The sequence below is a fragment of the Ambystoma mexicanum genome, chromosome 5p (genome assembly GCF_040938575.1).
Source record: "Ambystoma mexicanum isolate Mex_15411 chromosome 5p, UKY_AmexF1_1, whole genome shotgun sequence".
Lineage (NCBI taxonomy): Eukaryota > Metazoa > Chordata > Amphibia > Caudata > Ambystomatidae > Ambystoma > Ambystoma mexicanum.
In genome coordinates, this window is record NC_090930.1 from 242,024,185 (window position 1) to 242,039,211 (window position 15,027).

General features: G+C 45.6%; 1 protein-coding gene across 4 annotated transcripts in view; it reads left to right on the forward strand.

Annotated features, from left to right (window-relative positions):
• Positions 1–15,027, forward strand: part of TENM1 (teneurin transmembrane protein 1) — a 2,006,416-nt gene that overhangs the window by 1,369,444 nt on the left and 621,945 nt on the right. For all 4 annotated transcript variants that reach the window (XM_069612654.1, XM_069612656.1, XM_069612655.1 and 1 more), the window contains 2 exons: positions 514–699; positions 14,942–14,965. In XM_069612654.1, the coding sequence (XP_069468755.1) occupies positions 514–699; positions 14,942–14,965 (210 nt within the window). The remainder of the gene's footprint in view (positions 1–513; positions 700–14,941; positions 14,966–15,027) is intronic.

The window sequence follows — 15,027 nt, forward strand, 5'->3', positions numbered from 1 at the left end:
GAGAAATAATATACATGGGTGAACACTATGGGCCTGATTCACAGAAGTGTTTCATAATGCCGCAATCCCATAGGAAAATGTTCTGCGAATCAACCCCTATATCGGTGAAACAAAGTCAGAGCTGGTGCACAGTGCACAGTGTATAGTGAAAAAGGCAACCATATGGGCACACACTGCATGAGCGCCAGAAGCTGCCCTATAAGAGGCCAAAACACAAAAAAAGTAGCTTTGCCATGCCCTTGACTGTAACATGGAGAGGCATTCTATTCACACCGAATTACTAAGCTTCGCTCCGACCGACTCGTAACCCACACCTGACTAGTAGTTAGTCAGGAGTAAGTCAGATGCATATGCTAATCTCTTTGTGCATGGTATAGGCCGCTACATGTTTAAGTCAGGCGTAAATCATAGTACGTTCTTCGTGAATCAGCCCCTCTGTATTTTTCTTTATTTGCATCATATATGTATAAAGTCATAAAACCTAATATGCGACCTATATTCATATTTATACAGAGGTGTGCACCCTGGACTGTGGCAGCCATGGCATCTGTTCTGGAGGCGTGTGCCAATGCGAAGAAGGCTGGGGAGGCACCAACTGCGATGAGCGCGCCTGCCACCCCCATTGTACCGAACATGGCCAGTGCAGGGATGGCAAGTGTGAATGCAGCCCTGGTTGGGAAGGAGATCACTGTACCATTGGTAAGACACTGCCATGAACGCTGTATGTTGATTTTGCGTGGCCTGTCATTGTCGCTATGTATAACCGCACTGCAACTGTTTAGTGACGTGTGGCTCTGTCACCAGGGACGACCATTCCTGACGGCCGTACATGAATCCACTATGGACAGAGAACTATATGTCTGTGGAGCTGCATTTCAGCACTGCATATACAATGTTTAGCTTTGTGGCTGCAACTTAAGGCGGTCTCGCATTCAGCTCTTTATTTATTTATTTGAATTTATAGAGCGCACTAGCAGCCCAAAGGCATCAAGGCGCTGGTCCAGCAGAAAGTTATAGTTACAGGGTACAGCTACTGGTTACAGGAGGGCATAGCGTAAGTAGGTGAGGATATCAACAAGAACAGCATTAAACATGATTTACAGGAGTTATACAGTAGATAAGCGATGTGTGTTCTGGAAGGAGTGAGGTAGCAGGTTCGTGTGAAGAGAAAGGTCTTAATTGCTCTGTGGAAGGCTAGGTGTGAGGTTATCCCTCTGATAGTGTAGTGGTAGTGTGTACCGGAAGGAGTGAGGTAGCAGGTTCGTGTGAAGAGAAAGGTCTTAATTGCTCTGTGGAAGGCTAGGTGTGAGGTTATCCCTCTGATGTGTAGTGGTAGTGCGTTCCAACGTGCAGCCGCAATAAAGGGAAAGCTGGCACCTCCGGCACGTGTCCGAAGGACCTTGGCTTTAGTGATAGCTCTCCTACTGATTGCACCCAGTCACATGGTTGGAACTCTATACATTTCGCAGGGATTTATGAAATGTTCCAGAAAAAGAACCACACTGACAGTGTATCTGGTGATTATAGTGTGGGTGTCCTCATGCCACACTTCAGGTTTGAAGACATCTGTGCGCCAACTTATTTTTAACGAGGAGTTCATTCCGAGGACAATTGCACAGTTTCAACATTTACACTGCTTAAATGAGAAATGGTGTGAATGGTAATCACTTGCACTTACAATAAAATTGCAAAATCTTTTTTTTTAAATGTTATTTGGATCTTCTTGCCAGGGAGAAAGAAAGGGAATGACAGTGACAATGGAATGTATGGCACTGAATGCTTCGAGGGATGTGTGTCATGGTAACAGGCAATTGTATAAACATGAATACATATTCCTGATTTCCGTCAGATTGTAACCTGGAAAAATGAGATCCCGCAAACTTCCCATTCTCCCACTCTCGCTGGTTTCTTTTATGCCGGATTCCTGGAATTCGCCATAACACAAAGCAGCAGTAGTCTGGAGAAGCTAACCTCTGGATTAAACCTCTTAAGCAGTTCTTGCTGTGGTCTCATCAAGATCACCCCGTCCGTCCAAACCAAAATCAGTAGCCCAATCAAGGGACATGGGAGAGGACCAGGTTGGCCATAGACGGGATGTAAGCCCACTGGCATGTTACATGAGGGCTGTAATAATTCGAATGACCTCAGTTAACTCACACGCAGGTGTGTCAAACGTGATGGCATAGGCAAGTCCCGCCCCCCTCCCGCCCCCCCCAGATCAGCTAAATGCCAGTCCTCCGTGCAACACACCAAGTAAAAGCTCCAGTAAGAAAATGCATCGCCATAGGCCACATCTCAGCTGCTACCATTTCAGTCACCAAGAAGCACTGATCTTGTTGGACCTCTTAGCCACCTACAATAGAGCCATTTACAATGAAGGCTAAGAAGAGGTATTTTGAGGTAATTCCTTTGATGAATGGTGTTGTGGTAATTCCCTTGATGAACACACTCATCCCTTCTGAGCGGTTCACCCACTTGAAACTGAAAAGCAATCTTTCTCCCCATGTCCTCCATATTTGCTGAGTGCCTCAAGGAATCTCCTTATCACACATACTCTTCAACATTGACCTCACTCTGCGGCCCATTCTCTGGAATCCTCACACCTACTGAGCCTCTTTTAATTTGGAAGGTGATCAACGTATTGTCCACTCCTCGGTCCTCACAAACCAACTTCAGAAAATCCAGGGTTTGACGAATACCAGCTATCTTTGCTTCTATGATAGCCATATGCAGCCCAACCTCTTGTGGCACACTGCCATTTCCCTGCCCCATACCCTGGACAGCTTACGAACCCCAATGACAAGGACAACTTCAATCCCCAATGACACGTGTAAAAGAGCCCGGAATCAAAACAGGGCCTTCACCCGTCAGGTTAAATAACTTTTTAGAAAGTGTCAATTCTCACAACACATTATCAGTAGAATTCTACTCTTCTTGAATTCATTCCACAAATCGGAGCTTGTAAAGACATTGCTTTGCTCAAAAGATAGACTAATGCAGCAGACTCTACACTCAAATCACCAAGTAAGACTTAAAGACAATTCAGCTCACGCAGAACAGAGCAGCTGGTGGCATCCGAGGTCAAATGAAAATTGCCAGATCACCCCGGCCCTAAAATCCTTCTACCATTTGCAGTAACAAATCACCTTTGAAGTTCCCTATATCACTCACAAGGTTTCCATGAACATTAGTCCATGTTACATAAAGAAGTGACTAGCCCACCATTCCCCATAATCCCCGGCAAAGAGATTAAACACATCGCTGTCCAGCACATATGAAGCACTGGAATAATGATTTCCATTCTGTGTATACACACATGGAATAACTTTCCTAACCACACACTGGAACCTAATCACTTTAGGTTCCCAAAAGCCCTGAAATCCATGCCTTTTTTACAATCCACCCTATTAATTGCATCTATGTTTAAGCCTTTGTTTTGAAAAACCATGAATGCTCAATTCTAACCCCAAAAGCATTTGACTTTGCTGTGATGAATGCTCATCAGTTTTCTCTTGCTTGTCCTCCGTGTCCTTCCTCCTGGAACCTTCTTTTTGCAAAATTGGTGCTTCTTTGGCAACATATGCTTGTGGTCTCATGCAGAAGGGATGTGACCAACCCGTTTGGGCTGGACTGTCCCTTTTTGGTGTGAGACCAAGCCTGATTGGTCTTTCCCCTTTCTGTTATGATATGATATAAGTCATTTATAATGTGCATGTACACACGTGTTTCTAGGTGTGACAAGACAAGGAGGGGAGGACAGAACGAGGACAAAACAGCGATCTTACTAGGCCTTGTGCCATTCAGATTGCACAAGTGTTGGGAGGGGGCACAGTGCAAAGTAACTAGTAAGTGCAGTCGGGAGGTGGCTCATAAGTGCTGAGAGTCAGGAGACTGTAGGGTTGCAGATACAGTCTGTTGAGTGGTTAGGAGGCCCAGAGGCCGCGCGGGGTCATCCGGTCATGCAGGAGCCTGGTCCCATAAGTTTAGTGGGTGCCACGTAACCAGTATGCACAGCAGAGAGGGACATCAGCAAGGGAGAGGGAGAGAGAAAGCAGAAGTGAAAAGGACTTTGCAGGCTGAAGAACTATGGTATGGAGGGTTGCCCAGAGGTTACGCTTAACAGAGCACATGCCAGCCATCAACCCTTTAATTTTGCTTTAGTGATTTTTTTAGGGTCACTTTTTTACCACACCACCATACTCGAAATAAAGCCCTTAGTTATCCGTTTGTAGGTTGCTATAGCACACGCCGCACCCATCTGTGCCTAATGTGGCTGGTTCCATCCTTGAATATACACAATAGCAAGATGCTGTTCTTTGGTCATTTTAGGCTCTAGGTGGAGAAGTGAAGTGTGTGTTACATTTTAACATTTGTTCAGGAAGCTTACTGTATCTCTTACCCTATCCCTCTAATTAGGTCTGGAAGGTAGAAGTTCATGAGGGACATCCTGGTCTCCAATCCAGGCCTCCCTATCGCTGATGCCTCCACCAGTGCTTCCTCCAGACAGACTCTCACTGACATACATTCCAAATCTCCTCCTTTTTGATAGGTGTTTCCTGTGTCTTATCAACTTCCTCGCTTCTCCTGCTACTCCTTCCGCCACCTCTCTGGCACCCTCATCTTTCTCCTCTGCCCACCCTCGGGCCACTCTACCAACTCTACACGGTTTACCTCAAGTCTGTACTGTTGGGGACAAACTACCAGGAAGGTTTGAGTGCTACTAGTAGTTTGCGTACTCTTGGAAGACCCAACCCCTTCCCCCAAAAGGAACATAGTCCCAGTCAAACAGCAATTTCAAACTGTGGTTTATTACAGCCAAAACCAACAGGGTTCATTACAAGGATAGAGGAAATCCACAGACATCTCAAGGTCTCCTGGCTCTCAGGCCAGTTTTGTATCCTGATTGCATCATAGTGACGTCACAACTTGTGCCTATCGGCCTACTGGATTGGTTGTCAGGAGCCTACTAACCTACATAATAACCTATCTGAGTCACTCGACTGGTGCTTGCATGTCTGATGGCTGGCTTGGTCCATCCCCAAATTACCATCTCTAAACAATGTTGCAGTGTGAGGGTCTTAGCATTGGTTCTTGCCCGTTGCTACCCACTCTTAGGATACTGAGCTGTGGTTGGCTAAAGCTGACGTCCTCGGGCCTGGAATCTGCACTCGTTCTCAGCTCTTGGTGTACCTTCTTAAGGTAATAAATATGACTATGTGTCTGCATTGTAACTTGTGTGCACCACCTTAGACAATGAGAGTGTTTGTTCATCTTGTGCACCACTTGTCTTATGTTATAACATCTATGTTGCAAGCCTCTCTCTGGTGGCTTGAGATTAACTCTCTTTTCCCAACTCTGGTTTCTAATCCTCAACTGGGTTGGCCGGATCAGTTGTTTGGAAACCACGATATGGAGCTTCTGCAGCTCTGAATTATGAGGAATTATTCACATTTATTGTAGATGGTGTTACTGTCGTTCAGGGAATGGAATTTCGCTTGTATCTGATGGCCTTGGCAGCGGGTCCTGTCCCACACGTTTGGTCTCTGTTCAGCTTGAATTCAGCTCAACTTTAGGCCTGCTGTAATTTTCCAAAGCCATAATGTGGCTTTCTACAGTGTACGTGCTATTCTATATTCTCCATATGTTAGTCACACTTGGCTCTGGCAGGTCCCATAGGTGCTCCTGCAGTTCCATAAGGTTAATTGCATATAAGCATCTGTAAGCTCTGTTCAGGATCTCTTGCTTCGTGTTGTTACTATGTTGCTCCCTTAAGCTAATGACAAAATAATAAAAGCAATGACAGTATGTATATGCATCTGTCCTCTAATGATAGAACTGTATGTTCATGTTCTTCATGTATTCGAGTGTGTGTTTGTGTCCCGATGTGCAAATGGCACGTGTGCTTCCTGTCTAACAATGCTAAGTCGTGGTGTCTCTAACGACGTCAGTGGCTTTGGCTTCTCAACACTTTAGTGAATACTGTCAATTGAGGTCTCTTCAGTTGCAGCACGAGGCTCCTCGTCCACTCTGGGGAAGATTTGTACCGCATCTGGTCTATAGGGCTGGCTGAGTGGGTAGCTCTCAACATACTTATTGATCAATGGAGAACAAGGAACAGGTCCTAAATAGTATGGGCATTAACCATGTCTCCTGGTCTTCTTTCGCATCATGTACCTTCTAGTCGGGGAGGAGGGGCAAATTTGCCCATCCCTCTTCAGTAGCCCTCCCCAGAAGTCTTTCAAATGTGACAACCTGCAACTCGTCGCTACTCTCAACTCTCGTTCTGCTGTAAAACACTCCTCAAACATCTGTCACCTCCTTGAAGAACTCGACCTAGACATGGTTTAAGGTCAGTTCTGTCACAAGTTTTGACACTCTCCTCCCTGTGGGCAACAAGATCCTCTCTGAACCCAGAACCAACCATCCTGGAGGTGGAGTAGCCCTGTTCTTTCTGGAGTGGGTCAAGGCCTCTGTCATCACTATGCAGGCATACTCATCCTTTGAATGCTTGGTCTGCAGGCTCTCTATCTCTCCTGGCTTCTCTCTAACTGTGGCCACCACCTGGTCAGGTCGCCCTCTTCCTCTCTGAATGGGCTGACCTCTCCTCATCTCTTCTTGCCTCTACTTCTCCTCAGAGATCTCAACATCCACCTGGATGCTTGTAATCCCTCCTATGGGCTTTTCTGCACCCTCTGCGACACTCTCTCTCTTTCCATTCTGTCCTCTGGCCTGACACACTCGGCCAGACATGTTCTCATCTCCTCAGACATCCCCCTCTCCAACCCTCTCACCACTCCTGTCTCTTGGACTGACCACTTTCTACTCTCCTCTCATCTGAAACTCTCTATCCCTCAGGCTGAGCCGCCCTCCAGCACTGCCACCTGGCTTCTCGGTCATTCGGGCCCATGAAGTGTGTGTGTCAGTCGATGCCTGTGCCTCTACTTTCTTTGCTCCTCCTACTCCTGCAGCTGACTCACACCCTGTCACATCCCTTTCTATTCTGCATCTTTTTATTTGCAAAGCCCTGGACATCCTTAGCCCTCTCATGAGACTCCGGCTGAAGCCTACCTCCAAGTTCAACTCTTGGTATGATTCCAATCTTGATGTACTGAAACGCAAGTGCAGGGTGGCTGAGAGGAAGTGGCGGGCTTCGAGCGCATCCTCTGACAAACTGGCCTTCCGCCTGCATCAAAGGCAATACGAACTCTCTGTCCTGTCCAAGAGGAGAGCACACATTCAAGCCTGCATCTCTGCCACCTCTAACAACATGGCCAAACTCTTTAAACTTTGCAAGGAACTGGGCAATCATGGTGCAGTCTCTACGTCTCATGTTGCCTCCCAGCCAGGCCCTCTGTATGGCTCTGGCCTCTCACTTCTCAGCTAAAACTCAGGACATACTGTCCTCTATCTCCTCTTCCTCTCCCTCTTGCACTCTCGGACCCCCTTTGGCAATCTCTCCCTCTCCTCCTCCTTTCTCCTCTTTCTCTCTGACAGTACCTGACAAGGTATCTAGACATGTCCAATCTATGAAAGTGTCATCCAAACTGGTACTCCTCTGCTCCTCCAGAACCATCAAGGGCCACATTGATACCCTTGCTCCAGCCTTTGCCTATTTCTGTAATCACTCTTTCACCACTGGAGCATTGCCCTTAAGTACTCCATTTTGCAAAACCTCCTCAAGGCACTGTCTGCCAATCCTTCCTGCTCGGAAAACTATTTCCCAATCTCCATCACCCCTTGAAAAGCTTGCCATCTCCCAGCTTACTCTCCATATTGAATCTTCTTGTTGTGTACTTGAACATCAGTCTGGCTTCAGAGCTGCCAGAGGCATGGAAACTGCTCTTCTGAACATCCGTGAAGATCTGCTCTCTAACCTAGATTCCAGCATTCCTTCTGTCCTCATCTTCTTTGATATTTCCACTGCTCTAGACAAGGTCTAGACAAGGTCAACAACACCATCCGGATTAACTGTCAGAACCTGGTCATCACGGATAAGGCCCTGGAGTGGTTTACTTCCTTGCTCTTCGACCGCCCATCCCAGTTCCAACTCGGTCGCTTTCTCTCTGTCACCTCTTTCTCTACCTGTGGCATTTCCTGGGGCTCTATCCTCTTACCCTTGTTTTTCAACCTCTACCTGGCCCACCAGATCTCTACCTTCTCTAATTTTCAGTGTTATGCGGATAACACTCAGCTTTCCTTCAGGCTCCCCCCAGCCTCCACTCCTCTCTCACTCATTCCTGACTGTCTATTTGCAATTCAGGAATGGTGCACCTCCAACAATCTCTTCATTAATACCAGTAGGATGGAGATCCTTCTCATTGGGACCCCTGCCCCTGCTTTCCCTCTCTCACCTTGGCACCCCACCATGGGCCCTCTTCCTTTGCCTTCTTGTGAGACAAAAACGTTGGTGTCATCTTCAACTCCACTCTCTCATTCTCTCCTCACATCTCAGACGTCACCAAGAAATCCCACTCCCAGCTGCACCTCCTAAAAGGGACTCTTGCCTTTTTAACTTTCCCCCAGAAGCTCACTGTCACCAGAGCCCTGTTTCTCTCTAGGCTGGACTACTGAAACAGCCTCTTAATCTGCCTTCGTCTACTCTCCGCCCTCTGCAACTAATCCAGAACACGACTGCAAGACCTATCCTTGGCCTCAAGCACAATAATGACCACATCTCTCCAGCCCTGAAATCTCTCCACTGGATCCCCGTGGATGCAAGGATCAAGTCCACAAGGCTTTCGGGGGCAGGGCCCAGCACTACATCCAACACTCGCTTCCAAAATACCTTCCTTCTCGAGCTTTTCTCTCAGCTACCTCCTACTCTATATGGGTTAGATGGCTCTCCAGGCAGAGAATGGGGGGGGCGGGGGTGGTAGATCTCTCTCCTCTGCAGGTTCCTCCCTCTGGAATGGCCTCACCGCCCCTCTCAAACTTGAGACTGACCACCTTTAGTTCCAGAAGCAGCTCAAAACCTTCCTCTTCTCCTCTGCTTTATCTCTCTCCTTCCCCTGCTGCTGACCTACCCAACCTATCTGTCTGCTGTACTGACTGATTGCTTGGCTACCCTCAGAGTCTCACTGGGTGGCAGGCTCTTTCTTGATCAGTCACCCTTGCACTGCTTCTGGGCCTACCACACACTTAGGGGCTATAACTGTAACCCTAGCTGCACTTATTCAGATCATTGCTGCCCTCTTTTCCCCTCCCTTGTACCTCCCTCCTCCTTTTTCCTTGCAGTTTTTGTTTGCGCACTGGAACAATCCGGATGACCCAAGGCATAGTAAGATTGTCTCCCTCTGTCTTCCCTCCCTTGTCTTGTTCCGCCTAGAATCACTTGTGTACAGGCGTGTTATAAATGACTCATATCATATATATCATATCATAAGGTGCCAACTCATCTGCCAATATACCTCTTTTAAAACCTTTAAAAGGTTCATAGGTTCATTTTATTTATTTATTTTGGATTTGTAAAGCGCACTACAACTCTTGGGCAACGAGGTGCTGTAAGAAGATGAAAGTAGGCTTGCTTCGGGGTTACAGGTGAGCAGCCCCAGTTAGAAAAAATTGCTTAGTTACAAATAGTCCATAGACCCAGCACAGGTTACATTTTGTGGTACTGTACATGGTATGAGAACAACATAAAGTGGCTCTTTAGAGAATGCTGAGCCGCTTGCCACTATTCTCTAGAGACCTCAATAGCCTCATTGAGGACTGGTTGTGAGACACTTAAGGTACATATCAAATATGGATATGAACGTTTGTGGATTTAACGGATGCAAAAAGGACACACCAATAGGATCAGTTCAAACAGTAGATGGGGGTGTGTTTCTTCCCCGCCAGGAGAATTGATCACAGCACAAATAATGAATTATGTTTCTATTGTGCTTAGCATCACGGTTCTCCCCTTTCACAGTGTTGTCAGGATTTAAACCTATAAACTGCAGGTTAAGCCCAAGCTCTTAGGTGCAAGTACTTACCCCACTGTACTAACTGACCAGGTGAACTATTCTAAAGGATGACTAACTGTGAGGAATTCAACCATCCACATGGTGGGTGTGCATTCGTCTGGGCTTTTTTGATGTTTTTTAAGGAATTGAATGATGGGAGATCAACCTCGGAAGATGTGTGGGCCTAATCTGCACACATTTTCCTATGCTCACTGCACGACAAACCATAGGCCTGTGTACTCTATGGGGGCCTACTGGCACAGTCCTCACTGTCACATTTATTTGGAATGTAACACCCAGGAGCACATGAAGGCATCTCAAAAGGGGGAGGGCAAAACCTTCCTCCTGACCCTGGTAGTAGGTACACTCTGCGTTACATCATCTATCAGTGAAGGAAGGCCAGGAAATTCAAGAGTGAAGCAATATCCCTCCCCTAAACAACTCCCAGGGAACAGATGGAGCTACTGAATCCAGAGCACCCTCCAGCAGCTCCAGGACCGGTACCCAGCCAGCACACAACATGCCCCGCTAGGCTCTGCAAACAAGATTCCTAGGTGGGAAGTGCCAGAGAGTCTCTGAACCAAAGTAAAGTTTAAAGGACGACACAAGCCCAGCGAAGAAGCTAGAAAGAGTGCACCAACAAGCATCAATAAGCATCATATTTTAGGGGACATTTTTTGAGGTAGTCGAGCCCCTCGAGCTGCAACCGACTGCACTGCTGACTGTTGTCACACCACAGTCGCTCATGCCATCTGAGACGCCTCGACCAGTGCTTCAGACCGCCAACCAGCACTGAGACAATGATTCATGACCCTGAGCTGCCATAAAGGCCAACCTGTAGCCATCCATCCAGCCTCGCTTGCCGAACTTCCTGCCACCTGATACCCGCAGATGTCTCCCGACTTGAACTCTGTCGTAGAAGCTGCAAAGCACCCTAAAACCAACTTGACGCTGTCAAGCAACAAGAACCTCTACAAGCACAAGGTGCATTGTGTTGCTGTCCTTCGAAGACCCATATTGACATTTCATGATCCATTGCTCCCTTGTGCTGAAAAGTATCCTTGAACTATGAGATTAATTACTTTACCAACTATCCTCCTGTCAGTTTCCAGAGTGCATCCCTTTTCCTTCTTCAAACTGTCTATCCTCTGCATTCCTTTACAGGGTGGGTTGTATGTTGTAGTGTGCTAGAACTGTCTTTTGAATATTAATAAAGTATATATATTTATACAACCTTGACTGGACTTTCCCTTTTATCATTGGGTAATAATTGTATTTTCGCTGTGTTGCAACTAACCAACGATCCACATCCTTGCTGAGATAAGCCTGCCGTTCCGTCCATGTTAACAAAATTGGACAATGAGGTTTATTATTTGCTTGTGTTTCCAATCTGTTTGGATCCCTTCTGGTGTTCTAGAGGTGTGGGGCTGATTGATGGTTTAGAAACCGATATTCATCCCTGCACCACTCGTGCCCCGGAAATTAATTTGCACGCTAGCTAACATGTTATACAATTAAAATACCTCCAATGTGCATACACAATTAAAACATGAAATGCATATATCTGTGTGTCAATGTGACACCCTTTTCCCTCAGTAGTTGCATAGCTGACGAGGTAGGTCGTCCAGGATTCGACTGTGTTATTTCTTGGACCTTGCGGCTGCAGAGCAGTCCGATCCACTTGGAGTTGCATTCCACGCAGTGGAGTTATTTTTCCATGCGATTACATATAATAAATAATACCACATTTATTGTTGGTTATCATTTCATTCGGTGAATCTATGAATACTAAATTTGTTGAAAGTGTGGGCGCTCTTTAGTTCGAATATGGTTTGTTTAAAAAAAATAATACTACATAAATAGAAAAATAAAAAATAATAATCATAATAATAATATCTTTAGTTTTCCTTATCACTTGGACCGCAATTGTTTCAGAAGGACCATGTCCAATATGAGGACTTTTTAATGACTAAATATGTTAGGGCTCCTTTGGACTAATCCCTTTAGAGGAATGAAGGAGATCAATAGAAAATATGGACTGTATGTTGTTCAATGCTCTTTATAATAGTTGGCAACGGCACATTCATCTTTTATGGGAGGATATGCTCCAATATCTCAAGAAGTCGTGTCTGCTACTACCTATCATGCTGATCCATTACTGCTCTCATAGAGGGCATTATCCCTCCCAAAAGGTTCACAATATTTCCAAGGTCAACAAGGAAGGTACAGCTGTGCTGTTCCTTCATCTGGGTTTAGTCTGTTACGATTTCACAAATGACATTCCATGGAGCCAGGTATGTGTTTCACCAGAGGGGTCAGTAACCTTTGGCTCTCCAGATGTTTTGGATTACAATTCCCATCAGAAAAAATAACATAGTCAATGAAGCGCTATCGTGGGAGTCGTAGTGAAACACCCCCGCAGAACCGCAGGTTGCAGACCCCTGGCCAGTAATCCTTTGAGCACAGACATCTAAACTCCTTGTGAGTTAACAGGTGCCTGTCCTGTGTTAACCCTTGAAGGAGCAGTGCACATCGCAGCCCAGCCACTAGCCACCATGCTTAATGATGCTGCAACGCCATTCTGTGGTGCATACCGCAATGAACATGCTTTGTATCTGCACACCATTCGAGCGGCAAGGCTGTGCTCATTAAAATGTATGTCATCTCCCTACACATGCCAATCTGCTGTAGTTAACATCTCTATTTTAGACTGCACTTGACAATCAAATTGACTTCGCTCAGTGTCACCGCAGCATGGGTGTCAACTTGTGACATAGAAACATATGTGAAGAAGGTTTAGCAGTGTGAAGAAACATTGGAAGAACTATATTTGAATGTTGAATTAACCAATCAATCATAACAACTTTATTCAGCAGTTAAAAGCCATCAAAATTCATCATACGTATAAAATAGACAACCATACATAAAATGCAGCATGCAAACATGATCATACGATACAAATATTAAACAAAACCCTGCAGAGAAGAAGATCATTATTTTCAAAAGTATAGGGAGAGTATTCCCGCAGCCCTAGTACCATCCTTTATCTTACTTGAAACAAAGACACATTGGGGGTCATTACGAGTTTGGAGGCAGCCATGGAGCTATTAGCACCATGGCTGCCTCCAAACCTGGGTCCGGGTCGGTCTCACTGAATGGGGACTTACCCGGACATTCCGACCCATGCGGACCCGGTAAGTCCCCATTAAGTAAACCATTCCCCATTCCCATTTGAGCCCCCATAAGGCTCAATGGGAATGAGGAAGGCGCTAATAACGGGCCTGCAAATTGCGGGCCTGCTGGGACCCGCTAAGGGACCTTGGAATATGGCAGTAGGGGCTTAACAGCACTGCCATCCTTAACAGTGCCGTTAAGCCCCTGCCGCCATACTCGTAATGACCCCCATGGATTCAGTATTCTATTCTATTCATCAGTTAGTTGCCCTGATGCTGAGTTCACTTCGAGATTACCAAGCCTAATGAACACATTGAGCTACACAAGGCACTCTGGAGCAATCTACAGTACTTTTGCAAAATTCCAATGCATCCTGTAAAGTACGGCTCCCCACTTTCTTAAGAAGCAGTCTCAGGTGCCCTACTCTTATTGGTTTCAACATGTCACATAGTAGCAAAACATGTACAAATGTCTCCTCACCCAGTGCACAGAGGAGGCACATCTGGAGTCCATGACTAAGTAAAACAGGCAATGTGAAGTAGGCCCAGTCTAAAACTAATATACAAATCTCTTGCATGCGATGGACCTAAACTATCTCGATACTCCTCAGGGCCAGAGTTCAATATGTATGTCAAATAGCCAGGACTTGGTTTCAACATTCTAGCTGCCTCTATCTTTCTCCTCCTAGTGGCATCACGGGACTTGCTCTTTCACCTGGTAGAGGCTCTCCCGACAGCGTTATTGGATTCTTCCTAAACTCGACTTCATCCAAATCATACTTCATTCTTTTTACGTGGGCACCCCATGGTACATATCCCCCTAGGTAGGCCCAGATGGTGTTTTAGCGCATCCTGTTTTAATTAACATGAATGTGTGTAAGAGGAAGGGTGGGTAGTGATGTGAACTGGTCATGCATCAGGAATGTTTCTGCTGGGAAAATTAGTAGAGTTAATTTAAAAGCAAAACCAAAGTCTTCTGCATTTGGCTTGGCTCACCTGTCCAGACAAGTCCTTACTTCCGAATGACATGTTAATTGCTATTGTGCTGAGCGTGGGTTTTGTGAATCCGTGTGTGGGTATATCCGGGTCAACAGAATAATTCAATGCTTAACTCATAAACAGATAAGATTGTATTGGCATATACATTTATCTGCCGGAACCATGGTGCTTGTTGCCTTTTTTCATTGTGTGTTTAAGCAAGCACTGGCAGAGCCAATACATATAGTATTTGATGCATGCTTTGCATATGCATTGCCAGCAGCAGGGAGCATGCAAATGGCTCACTCCATACTGTGTGTGTGCTTTTACAAGGAACTACTTTGCATGCTGATGTATAAACACAGCATGGCATGTTTGGGATGCAGCACACAGTCCAATTCAAGGAAATGCAACCTTTGTCTCTCTAGATGTTGTGCACTACAATTGCCATGAGCACTATCCAGTGGGGATCATATGAGGCATCATGGGAGTCGTAGTACAAAAAAACTGTATAGCTGCTTAGTGCAGACCGCTAGTTGATCACCTCATCGCCCCCTATGTGTATGACAACTGTCTAGAAAGTGGTTGTTCTGCCACCAAGCAGCTAATTATAAATCTGGCTACTATCATTTTATAGTCATTCTAGGAAATAACTAGCCTAATCACAAATGAGACATCAATATTGTGCGCATGTTATGACAACAATCAGTGACTGAAACAATCTTAGTGTCAGTTTCAAGTTTACAAGTGTTTAATTTTCTACGTTTTACTTTTTTTTTTAAATGATGGTGTTGTCGAACACATATGTCCAGGCATATCTACTCATGTTTTGTTTTTCCTTTTTAGCTCACTACCTAGATGCCGTCAGAGGTATGTATGTTTTCAAATCAAGAACAAAAAATCCTGTTGTTAAGTCTCCAGCATTCTTTTAA